Source organism: Diospyros lotus, chromosome 4, assembly GCF_014633365.1.
Source record: "Diospyros lotus cultivar Yz01 chromosome 4, ASM1463336v1, whole genome shotgun sequence".
Lineage (NCBI taxonomy): Eukaryota > Viridiplantae > Streptophyta > Magnoliopsida > Ericales > Ebenaceae > Diospyros > Diospyros lotus.
Window position 1 is genome coordinate 43,342,257 of NC_068341.1, and position 13,980 is coordinate 43,356,236.

A 13,980-nucleotide genomic window follows, 5' to 3' on the forward strand; every position below is an offset into this window, starting at 1 on the left:
AAAAAATATAAAAACCAAACCACAACTACCAATTGCCACCTAATGAACCTTTATTTAAAATATTTTATTTTTTTATTTGCACGTTTGCCACGATTCTAATTATATAAACAAAGAGAATATTTTGGTGTAATAAAACTATGTCAATAAAGTGAATTCTAAAAATGCCTTTTATATTTTTGTTTTAAAAAATAAAGATAAAACTTAGTCTCCAAGATTTGATTTCATGAATTTGAGAGTATAAAATATTTAATTTTACCACTTTGTTAACTTTAATCTTTATTTAAATTTTACCTTCAAAAATATAAAAAAAATTAATCCACAATTATCAATTGCCACCTAATAAAGTTTTATTTAAAATATTTTATTTTTTATTTTCACATATATAGCATGAGTTGCACTTCTTCTAGTTACTACATAACCAAAAAGGGCATTTTGGTGTTATGAAGTCATGTTAGTGAATTGAATTCCCAAAATACCCTTTATATTTTTTATTTGAAAAATAAAAGAAAACTTAAATCACCAATATTTGATCTCATGATTTTGTGAGTTTAAATTATTTAATTTTACCATTTTGTTAACTTAAAGTTTATTTAAATTTTGTCTTCAACAAATATATAAACTAGACCACAACTACCAATTACCATCTAATAAATTTTTACTTAAAATAAATATATTTTATTTACACTTACATAACATGGCCACACTTCTAGTTATTATATAAGCTAAAAGGGTATTTTGGTATTATGAAACCATATCAATATAATGAATTTCCAAAATACCTTTTATATTTTTTTCAAAAAAATAAAAATAAACTTAATCACCAAGATTTAAACTCATGACTTTGAGAGCATAGTGTATTTAATTTTACTACCTTACTAACTTATGCAAATGTCGACTTAGAACTAAAAATGATCGATTATTTATAAATCACCACTCACATTTGACTCGAATCTACTTAGAACTATTCCCTTCCCAAATATAAATTTCTAAGTCCAAAATGAATTAAGCATATACGAGAGCTTGTGCTATTAGATGCAATTAGGATATAACTATAAAATCAAAAATTAGCCCATAACTTATAAATTATAACTTACCCTTAAATTGCATTGATATAGAAATATACCTTCTTAACAACCATCTAATTAACAACTAGAAGTGCGGCTCGTGCTACGCACATATAAATAAAAATAAAATAAAATATAGATGAAAGTTAAAGTTAATAAAATGATAAGATTAAATATTTTATACTTAAAAAGCTCGTGACATCAAATTTTGGTGGTTAAATTTTATCTTTATTTTTTTAAATAAAAAATATTTTAAAAATTCATTTTATTAACATAATTTCATAATAGTACCAAAATACCCTCCTTGTAACAAGGGAGATAAAACTCAAAAAAACACTTTTATGTAAGGATGGGATAGAGGCTATCATTTGGTGGATGGTGAGGATTGAGAAGCTTGTCATCATTCAAAGCATCATGTTAATGGACTTCATTAATTATGATCAAAAGACTTGATTATTGGTCAAAACCTCAAAGGGACACATAAGGGCAGATGAGGCACCTCCTGCCCCCCAAGCCTTATCTCCTCCTTTCACATGCTTAATTATGTGACAAAATAAAATTAAACATTTTTAATAGTTTTTACTGCATGCAAGCTGAAGCTGATTTGAGAATTGAATTTATATTTAGTAAAAAAAATTAAATGGGAATAAAATTTTAAAAAACCAATTTTATGGGAGGTTGACATCACCGATACTAACTTTTACGTCAAATAGTGGTTCAAATTATGAGTATGTTTTGCACCCTAAGTTCTTATTCTAGTGAGTATCGAGAGCTGACAACATAACTATTAACACTCGTGTCAAAAGTCCAAATAATTAATACTTAGAGAAGCGATATACTGGATGGATTCAGACAATGAAGATGATGAAAATCTCACCTAACATTTATACATATTTGTTATTAATGTTAGGTGAATTGTACATTAATATATTAGTAGTTTAAATCTTCTCTTACATTTTTTTCTTTTATTGTGAAGGTTGAGGTATGCTCTATCTTAAACGGTCGCTAATTGATTTATTTTTAATTAAATTTTTATTTATAGAAAAAAAAATTATTGGTCTAACTGAAATGACCAATTTATTAAAAATAAGTACTAATGGAAGAAAAATTAATTAGAAATTATTTAGTAAATATAACTATATATTGTAATAGACATTATTCCACTTTTATAGTAATATTAATTTCACAAATAATCTAAAACTTAGACTTATTCTTGCAAATCAATTATACATTTCAACCAACTCAGCTAAAAACTAAAATATTAATGTTAAAATCAAATCGAGAATCAAAATTTAACCAGAAATTGTTCCGTAAAAAAGTAAAACATTAAATCGAACTAATTCTATGCCATTTGAAAATTCAATTTTAATCGAATAATGCACGCTCCTAATCGAACATGTGTCACGAGGACTACCTAGAGCTAGTATTTTGGTAAATAATTTTTTTATAAATTATGAAAATTTTAGAAAAAGAAAATATTGAAAAGAGAAGTTACAATAAAAAAAAAAGGGGAAAAGTACTTTATAGTGACAAGCTTAATGTAAATGTAGGCAAAAGGGGCAGTGATATAATGACTCTTGTCAACTGTCAACCAGACCATCCAGCTGCCAAGTTTGAATGTTTTGACCCGGTTCACATCCACTCTTTTGATCCGGTTCATTCAAATATGTTATTTAGAGACTCTTGATATTTTTGCAACACTCATATATAAAAAAATGTATTATATATCTTATATCATATTAATGTACATATATAATTCATGTATGTAGTGTCCAAATATCATTTATATTAAAAATTAAAATTACCAAAATTTTGATATGGGGTCGAAATTTCATTGTTAGATTTAAACAATTCATAATTAATTTTGTTATGTTATTTGAGATTTAATTAGTTGTCCAGTAATAAACAATATGTTTACGAGGCCTCGGGATAAGGTTAAAATTATGAGTTTAAATCTTTTTATTTATTTTATGTAAACATTTATATAGAATTTGATTTTGGGTGTAATAAGATTTATTTTAAATTAGGTGAGTAATTTTTGTGTTCTAAAAATTTATTTCGACGATTAGTTAAGATACTTTTGTGGGGGATATGATATATAATATTGTAGATATGAATGATGATTTGAAGCAAGTTTACTACATGGTGGTATATAAGTTAAGATCTTAGCTACGAGACTAAGAGGAATTTAGAGAATTTAGATGTGATTTAGCCAAACAAAAATGTGGAGACAAGAAATAGAAGTTTGGTTGGGTAATTTCCACAAACAGATGGCACGCAACTGTGCAGGGGCTAAACAGAAGAAAGAAATTGAAGATAAGTATGAAGGGTACAGACAGTGTGCAGCAGCAGGAGAGGTCAAACATTCAGTGTGAGTCCAGAGAAGAAGGCTTTGCAGCAGCAGCAGCAGAAAGAGGGAGACAAAGCTTCTGCTTTTTCTTGGCATTGCCGTAATCAACTGCGCCGCAGAATGATTGCCCACTTCCTTTTTCCTGAACTTTCTTCCCAGCAAAATCAACTTTCTCGGGAAAAATATTCCTTTCTGTCTCACTTCGCATCTCCTTTCTTCTTTTCTCGGCATTGGGTTTTTGGATTTTCTCAGTCAAAATGAATGGATTAGAGACTATTCACCAGCCCGAGTCACCAGCACAGGAGGGTTAACAGTTAACAGCGTGCAATTGTCATTCTTTTACAACGTCTTACTCATGTTAACATAAAAGTTAAATCTACGTCAAAGTAAATGGGTTTTAAAATTTTCAAAAGCTTTTGTTTTTGAAAACAAAAAAAAAAAAAAACAAAATCATAGATCATGTCCAACAAGCTGGCAGCATCTTTCACTCACTCGAAAGCTTATAAATTGAAGCAAATCATTCAAAGGGGAGGAATCCTCGATAACTGCATCAAACATATATCTATCAGATTACAGTCGTATCATCAAGAAGAGCAAAACCAAACCCAGGTTTCTATTCTCTTTAATGCTTCGGTTCTTAATTATTGAGTTGTTTGGTTTCTGAATCATCATCCTCGTAGAGTTCTCCATGAGAAGGTAATATCTCTGTCTTGACTATAAAGTGATCGTTTGGTTTTTGATCTTCAGGTCGAAGAGTTAGTCATGTACTCTATTCCAAGCTACTATGAACTGGGAAGCTGTTCAAATTCCGCGAACTTTCTCCAAGGCGTGCTGAGCTCGTCGGCGGCGGCGGCGGCGAACAGTTACCTGGGCAACTCAACGGGCAGCTCGCGATCGTCGACGGCGGAAGAGAAGGCGGCGGCAGCGAGCAAGAGCCACAGCGAGGCCGAAAGAAGACGCCGGAAGCGAATCAACGGTCACTTGGCTACGCTTCGGACTCTCGTTCCGAACACTATCAAAGTAAGCTTCAAGAAACGTCGTCTTCTCCATTTGTCATAACAATTGTCGACGAAACCATAGGTGACAATTGACCTGGTTTTTTGTCGCTAAAACATGGTGTGAAACCCAATTGCTTGATTCCTTCAAAAAGTAAAGCCGCCCTTTTGAAAGAATTCTTTGTCAATTGTGCATATGGAAAGTGTGTGCTGCATCCTCATTGGTCAACATTCATCAACAACTGGCCATTGAAATATCATCACTTTATTATTATTTATGTTCTTGAAGTTGAAGTCAAGCTTGAGACATCTCGTACGGGCCTATCAAATTGTTTGCTTATTGATTGCTTTTTAATTATTGATGTTATTAGACAGACAAGGCTTCGTTGCTAGCGGAGGTAGTCCGGCGGCTGAGGGAGCTGAAGAAGACGACGACGGAGCTGGCAACGAACGCCGGCGAAGGTGGAGAGAGCCGGCAGTATCCGGGAGAAGCCGGAACGCAGCTGATCAACGTGTTCCCGAGCGAAGCGGACGAGCTGAAGCTGTGTTACTGCGAGGGAGGTTCGTTAATAAAGGCCACGCTGTGCTGCGAGGACCGGCCGGAGCTGATGGCTGAGGTGGGCAGGGCGGTGAGAGCGGCGGAGGGGAGGGTGGTGAGGGCGGAGATGGCGACGGTAGGCGGGCGGCTGAAGAGCGTTTTGTGGGTGCAAGTGGCGGCGGGGTGCGCCGCCGGCGGAGATGAGAGTCTGGGGGGCTTGAGGCGAGCACTGAAGGTGGTGGTGGACAAAGCGGGTTTGTCGGCGGGGCTGAGCCATGTCTTGCCGGAGAATAAAAGGCCCCGTCTCTCTCATCATCAGTTCTGAGCTTTTGGGGACCAACAGGGACTGTCATGCTCATGCATCGGCATCTATATATATATAATGGAATTTTGGTTCTCTTTTTGGATGCTTACATATATGTATGTGTGTGTATATATATATATGCATCATGCATGAGTTGCAGTTGTAGATTATATATAGCAGCAGCAGCAGCAGTAGCAGTAGCAGTAGCAGTAGCAGTAGCAGCAGCAGTAGCATGTATTCAGGTTGATGATGCAATGCATTGCATTGCCTGTGGCACCTTCTTGCAGACCAACAAAGACTCAAATGTCTCCTTGTACCATTTCAAAAATCAATGCAAGGGCAGTTTAGTCTTTTTGCCTTATTAACTTATTGTAGGAACCAAAATGCTATTTACATATATAAATTTGACATTTTATGTTATATTTAGGTCATTTTTGTAGCATTAATATTGATATGATAACACATTAATGATACAAAGAATACTCACAATGAATTAGTGTCAAACTTCCTTGTCGAGATAACTTTTTCAATTGTAATAATCAAGAAAATGACAAATAATACTTTCAAGACATAGATCGAACGATCAAATGAGTAATATATCAATATTAATTTAATAGGTTACAAGTTCGATTCTCGCACTATACAAGGGTTAAAAGTTCAATTTGTGATTTATCTCTTTGGAGATAATCAAGAGCACGAGCACTGAAGGCCATGCAAGAACGACTATTTCAAGAAAATGACAAATCTACAATAATAACCTTATAAAGTTGAAGATTATGTTATATGAAAACGAGAACTAGATATAATATGAAATATATTTTAAAAAATAAAGAAAAAAACGAAAATATAGGAAAAATATGTAAATAAAAAATATAAATCTTTTTTTAAATATAATTTTTAAAATAAAAAATTATAAAAAAAATAACTATTCAATCATAACATAAACATAAATTTCATGATTCATTCAAATAAACATAAATACAAATTATTTTTATCTCTAAAGTGATTGTTAAGACATCAAAAATAAAATTATTTCTCTATAACGTAGAACAAAAACATAATTTTAATTTAAAAACATATTTCTAATATTTTTTAATATTCCAGCACAACCCTAAAATGTTTTTAAAATTATCAAAACTACCTCGGAGCTAATTTAACTCTTTTTTTTTATATGTCAAAACACATGAGTTAAATTGACTCAAAAATATATATACACAAATGTGTAATCGAAATAACGAAAAGTTTAAGTAATTAAAAAAAATATTAAAATATAAAAATTAAATTGATTAAAAAATATAAATACAAGGTGAAATCGAAATAACAAAAAATTTAAAGTGATCACAAAAAAAAAAAGGTTAAAATACAAGGCAAAACATATGGATTTGGCTCAGTTCTACTTGGGTAGTTTCTCATCTGTCATCACAATTTACAAATAACTAAGGAACAGCATTTTCTTACAGCAGACAGTATCTGCAAAGGTAAATATGCTTGAGCTTTCATGGCCTTTCTCTGTACTCTCCTGGATGAGAGCATCCTTTTGCAGGTCTCATAGGAAAGCAACAAAGAAACAAAAAATGCCATTACACCACCCACATAATACTAGTCAGACCCTCTGCGCGTCACAATTGAGAGCGTCATTTTCCATCTTTCTCATCTCAAGAACCCAAAACAGCTGCCAACTTGTCCCACCCAAAAAAGAAGAAAAAAGACGAGAATGAAGAACAGCTTAACCATTTAAGAGCACAGAATTATGCCATCATTTTGCTGAGAAAGGAAATTTAACAGGCAGTGGGCATTTATAAGTAAAAATGAGATCATTTTTCACCTTTCAGCCAACTTCAAGTGACGTGTAATATAGGAAGAATAAATATCGACAATGCTAAGATGAAAAATTCTAAATACAAGAAAGGCCACCTTTCCAGAATTTGTCAACTTCACCAGTATGCCTACTGAATTGCCCAGATCTAAGCTACAACTCCCTACTGCATCCATCCACTAATTGAGTGCCGTGCAAGGAGCAGAGTATTATTTGATGTAAGGGAAGAGGATACATATTACCGGTCCTGAAATTGTTTCCTTGATGATCAACTAAACTGTATTCGTGTTCTTGGTACCTCTAGAGAAAGTGAATCAAGAACCAATAGGATGATTGCTCAAATCTGGTTCAGCGTTTGTAAAAAACAATATCTCGGCTACAATGGGATTTGATGGCATCCTCCAAACCCTCTACTCTGTCAAAATCGACTTTGAAAGTGACCATGGTTGTGTTGTCTTTCCCAGTATCATAATCTTGATTGATGTCTTCAACTTCAAAAGATTGTAGCTGCAGATCACCACCAAGAAGTGAACGATGTGTTGTAAGAGAAGTCTTGGACGAAAAAACTTTATATGTTACTTTATTCAGCGGCTTCCTTCTCAATCACAATTACAAAAGCATTGGATAATTCAACACTAGCACATTACTTGTTATGTAATATGTAAGGACGAGAAAACAATGAGAAACTACTCTAGCCTGCCAAAAACAAGAGTGAGAATGAGAAAAGGCAATTAATAATACCATTCAAGCATGCTAGTCAGAACAAAATTGAACCAATAGCAATAACTATTAAACAAGGTAACAAGAAATAAGAATCCAGGCACACAGGTTGGAAGAGATGCTGGAGGTGGGAAGGATCTTTAAGCTTTTCATGCCCAATTAAAAGAGAGTTTCAATGTCAAAACAAGTAGTAGGATGTATCTGACCTATCATACCTGATGATACACAACTCCCAGAAGATCATATGGAACCTCAAGACCCATTGGCACCTACAATTTCTCATAATAATTATCAGCCTCAACAGTCAAATCAATAGTTTAAAAAAAATGTGAACAGGAATAAACTGACAAAAAAAAAAGACGCAGGAAACAGAGCTTTCATCTGGATGAGACAATTTTATCCATTTAAGACAAAATAAACTCAGTATCAGCAGAAAAGAAAAGAAAAGTAAGTAATAAAATCAGATAGATATAGTACATTCTAAAGACACACACACACACACAAGTCACTCTCGCAGAACCAGAGAGAAAGAGAGAGAGATCTTTTACTTTTGATTTCACAAGAACAGTTGGTGCATTTTTCAAACATTCTGCAGCAACTCCACCATAAGCCCTGACTAATCCTCCAGTACCTAGCTTGATACCTCCAAAGTACCTAAAATTAAGACAAGAAAACTAGATAAACAAAATGTTAATAAGTTAAAGGATTATCCAAGCATGAATACAGAGACACAAGAAATCATGCAGAGAAGCTTCCAGTGATGCAAGAGTATTACTGCAGAATCACACACTAGGCAGTAGTGAAACACTTTATCAGACAGATGCTGATATATAAAGGTAGCTCAGGTTCATAAATATTTGGGAAACTTATACCTTATCACAACGACCATCACTCTGTCTATTCCTGAAGAAACAATCGCAGATTGTATTGGTTTACCAGCTGTGCCAGATGGTTCACCATCATCATTGCTCCTGGATTGATCACCAACCTAAGATGCAAAAAGCAACCACATTTTGTTCAATTTTCCTTGGGGATTATCTCCCTCCTATACTCACATATCTCTTGCATGAAATTTATTCCATGACACACATGAAAAGAGAAAAGTTGCAAGTCCCACGACCACGACATTCAAGGAAAAGTGGAAGGCAACAAAGATATCATTACTTGAACGCACTTACCATGAGCTCTCCCTTGACATTACATATATCTTGCACAAATTCTAATCCATGACAGACATGATAATAGAAACCATGCAAGTCCCACCACCATAATTTTCACATAAAAATCCAAATTCCCTGGGATGAGACTACAACCACATTTTGTTCAATTTTCCTTGGGGATTATCTCCCTCCTATACTCACATATCTCTTGCATGAAATTTATTCCATGACACACATGTAAAGAGAAAAGTTGCAAGTCCCACGACCACGACGTTCAAGGAAAAGTGGAAGGCAACAAAGATATCATTACCACCATAGCTTTCACATAAAAAATCCAAATTCCCTGGGATGAGACTAGATGGTGGCTCAGTTGAAACCTAGTCATTCAGCAATGCCGAAAGTTTCTTGTGGACGGTTAATACTGAAAACATTCAACGGGGATTTATATTATGTTATCATAATTTTTCATTTTATTGCAGAAGGGCTCATTAGTTCTTCTAAGGAAACTAGACTAGCTTCAGCACATGAATTTTTCATTTTATATTATAATAAATTCTACTTTTTAATCTTTAAGGTATTTTCAAAATTCAGAAATTTGACAGGATTTGACATACCAAATGCCCCTCATGACTTTCAGTAATAAACAAAATGGATATATAAAATATAATAGATAAGAAAAGTGAGTGCCCTAGTTAATAAAAAGCAATCAATTTTTGTTACTGATTCAGAGTTTTTTTGAAGTTCAAAACTTGGATTGGGGCTTCATACATACAATTAGATGAAGTAATATCATAAAATTAACTAACCAACAGCCAGCCAAATGCTATCTTGTCCACCACTAACAACAGTTCCAATGCCAAAATCAACAATGGAAATGACACAACTATACGTCTATATACCTTGTAAGCCCAACAATTATGCGTAGCGCGTGTATCCTGGACCTGTATCCATCAATTAATCAAACAGACAGAAGAGTTGTTGAGAAAAGAAACGGAAGAACAGACGAGCTCAGGAAACCTACACCGAAATTTGAAAATGCAGTCTGGAAGTAACTGACCTCGGAGAGGAAGGAGTGAGCGGAGCGCTCGTCGGAGATAGGGGCGGCGATGGCGATGAATTTGCTTTTCTTAATCTCGCGAGAGAGCGTGACTCTCTCCTTGAGGGTGGTGAAAGCCCCAGGGTTGCTGCTGCTGCTGCAGCCGGAAGAGGCGACGGTGACCATCGGTTTCTTAGCGCCGGCGATTAGGAAGAGACTCCGGCGATACCGGTGGTTAAAGGGATTCCACAGCGAAATCGCCACCTGCATTTGGGCACTCGTGGCCGCTTTGTGCAACCCTCTCTTGCTTTCCGACGACGCCGTTGAAATGCTCCAAAACGCCGTCGTTCAGCATTTCTTTGTCTGGGCCCATGGCAAAGGCCCAAACCAGCCCAAGTGTCTGCCTACCTTTTGGGCCTAGTCCTTTTATAAAACTTTAGCCTAACTTCAAAGGGTAATTTAATATAATTTTTAGATAATAATAATAGTAGTGAATGTAATTTTTAAAAAGTATGAGGTACTTCTCGTATTTATAATAAATTCTAAGGATGTCAAGTGTAATTTTCCTAATTAAAGATTGGTGAACAGAGGACTTCCAATAAGGCTTTGTTTGGGAAAGAGTAAATAACAGAATGGAATGCAAATGAGTGAGTTGGCAATGAATGAAAATATTTTTGTGTGTAAAATAATGTAAAATAATTTTTTATTTAAAATGGGAATATACTAAAAAAACAAATTTTAATTGTTTATGCTTTTAACGGGAAGATATAATTTAATTAAATAAAGGGCAAATTTGAATTTTTATAAAATTATTAATGTTATTCTTTTTTGCTTATTAATTGTAATCTTGCTAATACTTAAAAATAAATATTTTATTCATTTATCTCCCCAGTTAGAGAAAGACAAAAAATGGAATTTTAGAGGAAAATTAAAAAAAAATCTATTTATTTCTATTCCATTACTAGGGGTGTCAAAAAATATCCGAAAATCAGTTAACCGGACCAAACCGAATCGAACCGTGCCTTTTGGATTGGATCTATGGTTCAATGGTTTGGTTTTGGTTCTAAAAAATTAAGAACCGATATATTTAGTTTGGTTACTGATTTTTTTTTTTTTTCAAATCGTGGTTCGAACCGAACCGAAATCGATATTATACTTATATATATATTTTAATTTTTTAGGTATATATATACACATACGCATAAATAGTATCACTTTCTAGGAAACTAGCGAAATTCATGAACTCATTTATTTCTAAACTTTTATGCACTATTGCTATACAAAATGGTCGATATAATCTCATTTGATGAGGTAGTTTATGAATTATTTTGTTCTACTTTTACTTCAAGATTTGAAACATTAATGAATTTATGAGTTTTTTTTTAATTAACAAATTTGTTTGTAATTTCATATTTTGCAAAAGTATTTAGAAGTTAAATGTTAGTTAGATAGAATCGAAACTGGTCTGGTGTGACAGATTAGTCATGATTTGGTTTTATATATATAATAGTTCGATTACGATTCTTATTTTTTCGGAACTGTTAAAAATGGTTCGATTACTGAATTCTTATAGAACCAGACCAATCCAAACCATTGACACCCATATCCATTACAATATCTCTTTCCTGAGCGTCTCTTTTAATTAGGGAACTGAATTACTCAAATTGACTAAATCAAATTGCTAAATTATTATTGTTGTCAAGATATAATAATAAATTTATAGTTAAAAGAGAGTTTTTAATATTTGTAAAATAGAAGACAATCAAAGGAAGCGAAGTGTTTCTTGCACAGGGCCTTCAATGCCTAAGTTGGATTCACTTAAAATCAAAAGAGAAAGTAGTATAATTTTTATAGTATTTTTAGCATACTTGGTGAGGCCATCTTCTATTTATAGAAGTTGAAGCTAATATATAAAAGAATATTCTTATTTTTTGAGATTATTTGTTTTAACTTTTAAAGTATCAATGATAAGTTTAGGCAAAGATGAGTGTCAAAGAGGACAATGGGGAACTTACCAAATCTCAAAGAGATTTTAATATCTCTCGGAAAAGTCTCTTTTAATCTAATTGTCAAAGATGATCTCATTGACAATCTTTAAAACACAAGAGACTAGAACGTCTCTTGAACTTTTTGGGCCTTTATTTCTCAATATTCCCTTATTATCTTATGTTTTTGGATTGGACACATGGACTGTGATTTTACAAAACTAGTGATCAACTATGTTTCAAGAATAGAAAAACCATTCAAAGTGGTTTTATTTAGATTCGTCGCTTTAGTAAATTGTGAAATCGACTAATCGTCCTAATAAAATAATTTTTTCCCGGTTTAAATTTTGTATTTAGTTATAAAATTATGAATTTTAATTGATTTTAAGTAGCAAAATTATAATATAAAATTATAGATGTACCTAATCTTTTACAAATATAAACTATTATCGATAAACTTCAATACTTTAAAGAATTGAAGCGTATTTATATATTAACATATTTTTTTACACAACATTAAATAATTTTTAATTATTTTCATTTTTCATGTACATTGATAATCAATCCATGATATATACATACATTAATTATCATTAAATTATATTTCTTCAAACTGTTTAAATTATTATTTAGGTAATTGTGCATTTTCCTTTTTTTTTCTGTTGTAAAAATCTTAAATGTGGGAAAATAAAACAATTAAGTACTTTTATTTTCAACGCCTAAACTTTAGACTAAAAATCAATTATGTAGGGTATTCAAATTCTAGTTTGAATTGGAAATCGGTCTCCACCAATAATCAATTTTCAATTTAGTCTAGTCCAAGCCAAAATCGTTTAAAAATAAATAATATTATTTATTAATATTGTAATAATAAATAATATTATAATATACATATAATATATTATTAAAAGGTAAACTAATTGATTCTTCTTATACTCAAGGATGATCTCGGGCCTTAAAAAAAAGAAGCCCAAAGGTTCATTGGAAGACTCTTATCAAAAGAAGACTCGAGTGATCCCAACTCGGGAGACATAAGTGACCTAAAACTGAGTGACCTCAACTCGAAAGACTCGAGTGACCTTAAACTGAGTGACCCATCTCAAAAATTTTTCTCGATGTCTCCAAGAGAGCTTCTCAAGTCACTCGACAACAAAAAGATCTTTGTTCGGGAGACTTTTGTGGCCATCCAAACTCAGAAGCCTTTCTCCAATAGCGCAAGATATCTTTTCAAGAGATTATAGATCTAGAGAAACTTGATCTTCAGATATTATTTATACAAGACTATAAAAAAAGAGTCAAACCTACCTCCGATATGCTTGCCTACAAATCCAAAAGGGCATATGATATGCTTACTAAAAAATGTGATTTTTCCTCCACATGTTAGTATCATCATCTCTATATAAATAGGAGAACTTTCATTCAGTTGATGTATGTTCAAAACTCTACACTAACTATAGTTCTACTTACACTATTTTCTACACTTAAATTAGGAGATTGACTTAAATATCATAGGGTCTGCGAAAAAGACTCATTTATGCACCTAACCAATTTTCTCATTTACAGGTCTCCCAAAGACTTTGATCAATACACATTTCCGTTACAAATAAATTTATTGTTATATTTAAGTAACAATAATTATTATTTATATTTTTTTAATAAAAAATATTATTTAAAAAGTATATATTTTCTTATTTTTTTAAATTTTATATTAAAAAAATTAAGAACAATTAAAATTAAATTAAATTGAATCGAGCTGAATAAACACCCTTACAATTAAATTATATTTCCAACTCAATTAAAGCACCCCTTCAAATGTTGGGGGGTTAGTTTTAATAAGTCAATCAAATTACCTAACAAAAAAAGTCAATCAAATTTTAATTTAGTAAAAGTCAATCCATTTATTCTCCTCTAATTATTTACTGAGCAACGTGTCGCTTTGGCCGAGTGGTTAAGGCGTGTGCCTGCTAAGTACATGGGGTTTCCCCGCGAGAGTTCGAATCTCTCAGGCGACG

At 32.7% G+C, this 13,980-nt stretch overlaps 2 protein-coding genes and 1 non-coding gene across 5 annotated transcripts; 2 read left to right on the top strand and 1 right to left on the bottom strand.

Annotated features, from left to right (window-relative positions):
* The first annotated feature begins 3,349 nt into the window (after window positions 1-3,349).
* Window positions 3,350-5,625, top strand: LOC127800003 (transcription factor bHLH106-like). Its single transcript, XM_052334358.1, has 3 exons — window positions 3,350-4,023; window positions 4,162-4,434; window positions 4,781-5,625. Exons 1-3 carry the CDS (start codon window positions 3,874-3,876, stop codon window positions 5,270-5,272), a joined length of 915 nt encoding a protein of 304 aa, XP_052190318.1. The 5' UTR covers window positions 3,350-3,873; the 3' UTR covers window positions 5,273-5,625.
* Window positions 5,626-6,505: 880 nt separating this feature from the next.
* LOC127798807 (uncharacterized) lies at window positions 6,506-10,292 on the bottom strand. Of its 3 annotated transcripts, none has more exons than XM_052332419.1 (6): window positions 10,005-10,292; window positions 9,847-9,888; window positions 8,660-8,775; window positions 8,336-8,441; window positions 8,003-8,056; window positions 6,506-7,574 (listed from the first exon to the last, which is right to left on the bottom strand). In XM_052332419.1, exons 1-6 carry the CDS (start codon window positions 10,251-10,253, stop codon window positions 7,416-7,418), a joined length of 726 nt encoding a protein of 241 aa, XP_052188379.1. In that variant the 5' UTR covers window positions 10,254-10,292; the 3' UTR covers window positions 6,506-7,415. The 3 variants fall into 3 exon arrangements, with proteins under 3 accessions (XP_052188379.1, XP_052188378.1, XP_052188380.1); XM_052332418.1 differs by having other exon boundaries at window positions 9,969-10,292; XM_052332420.1 differs by having other exon boundaries at window positions 7,439-7,574; window positions 7,994-8,056; window positions 9,969-10,292.
* A 3,606-nt stretch (window positions 10,293-13,898) lies between these two features.
* TRNAS-GCU (transfer RNA serine (anticodon GCU)) lies at window positions 13,899-13,980 on the top strand. The gene has a single exon. It is a non-coding gene; the product is annotated as a tRNA-Ser (tRNA).

Bases quoted from the DNA above. Each gene is read 5' to 3' on its own strand.
- LOC127800003 (XM_052334358.1), top strand. From the start codon at position 3,874: ATGTCCAACAAGCTGGCAGCATCTTTCACTCACTCGAAAGCTTATAAA. The intron at 4,024-4,161 runs GTTTCTATTCTC...TTTGATCTTCAG, and splicing joins AAGAGCAAAACCAAACCCAG to GTCGAAGAGTTAGTCATGTA. The intron at 4,435-4,780 runs GTAAGCTTCAAG...TGATGTTATTAG, and splicing joins TCGTTCCGAACACTATCAAA to ACAGACAAGGCTTCGTTGCT.
- LOC127798807 (XM_052332418.1), bottom strand. From the start codon at position 10,253: ATGCAGGTGGCGATTTCGCTGTGGAATCCCTTTAACCACCGGTATCGC. The intron at 8,442-8,659 runs GTATAAGTTTCC...TCTTAATTTTAG, and splicing joins GTGATGGTCGTTGTGATAAG to GTACTTTGGAGGTATCAAGC. The intron at 8,057-8,335 runs GTAAAAGATCTC...GAGAAATTGTAG, and splicing joins CTGTTCTTGTGAAATCAAAA to GTGCCAATGGGTCTTGAGGT.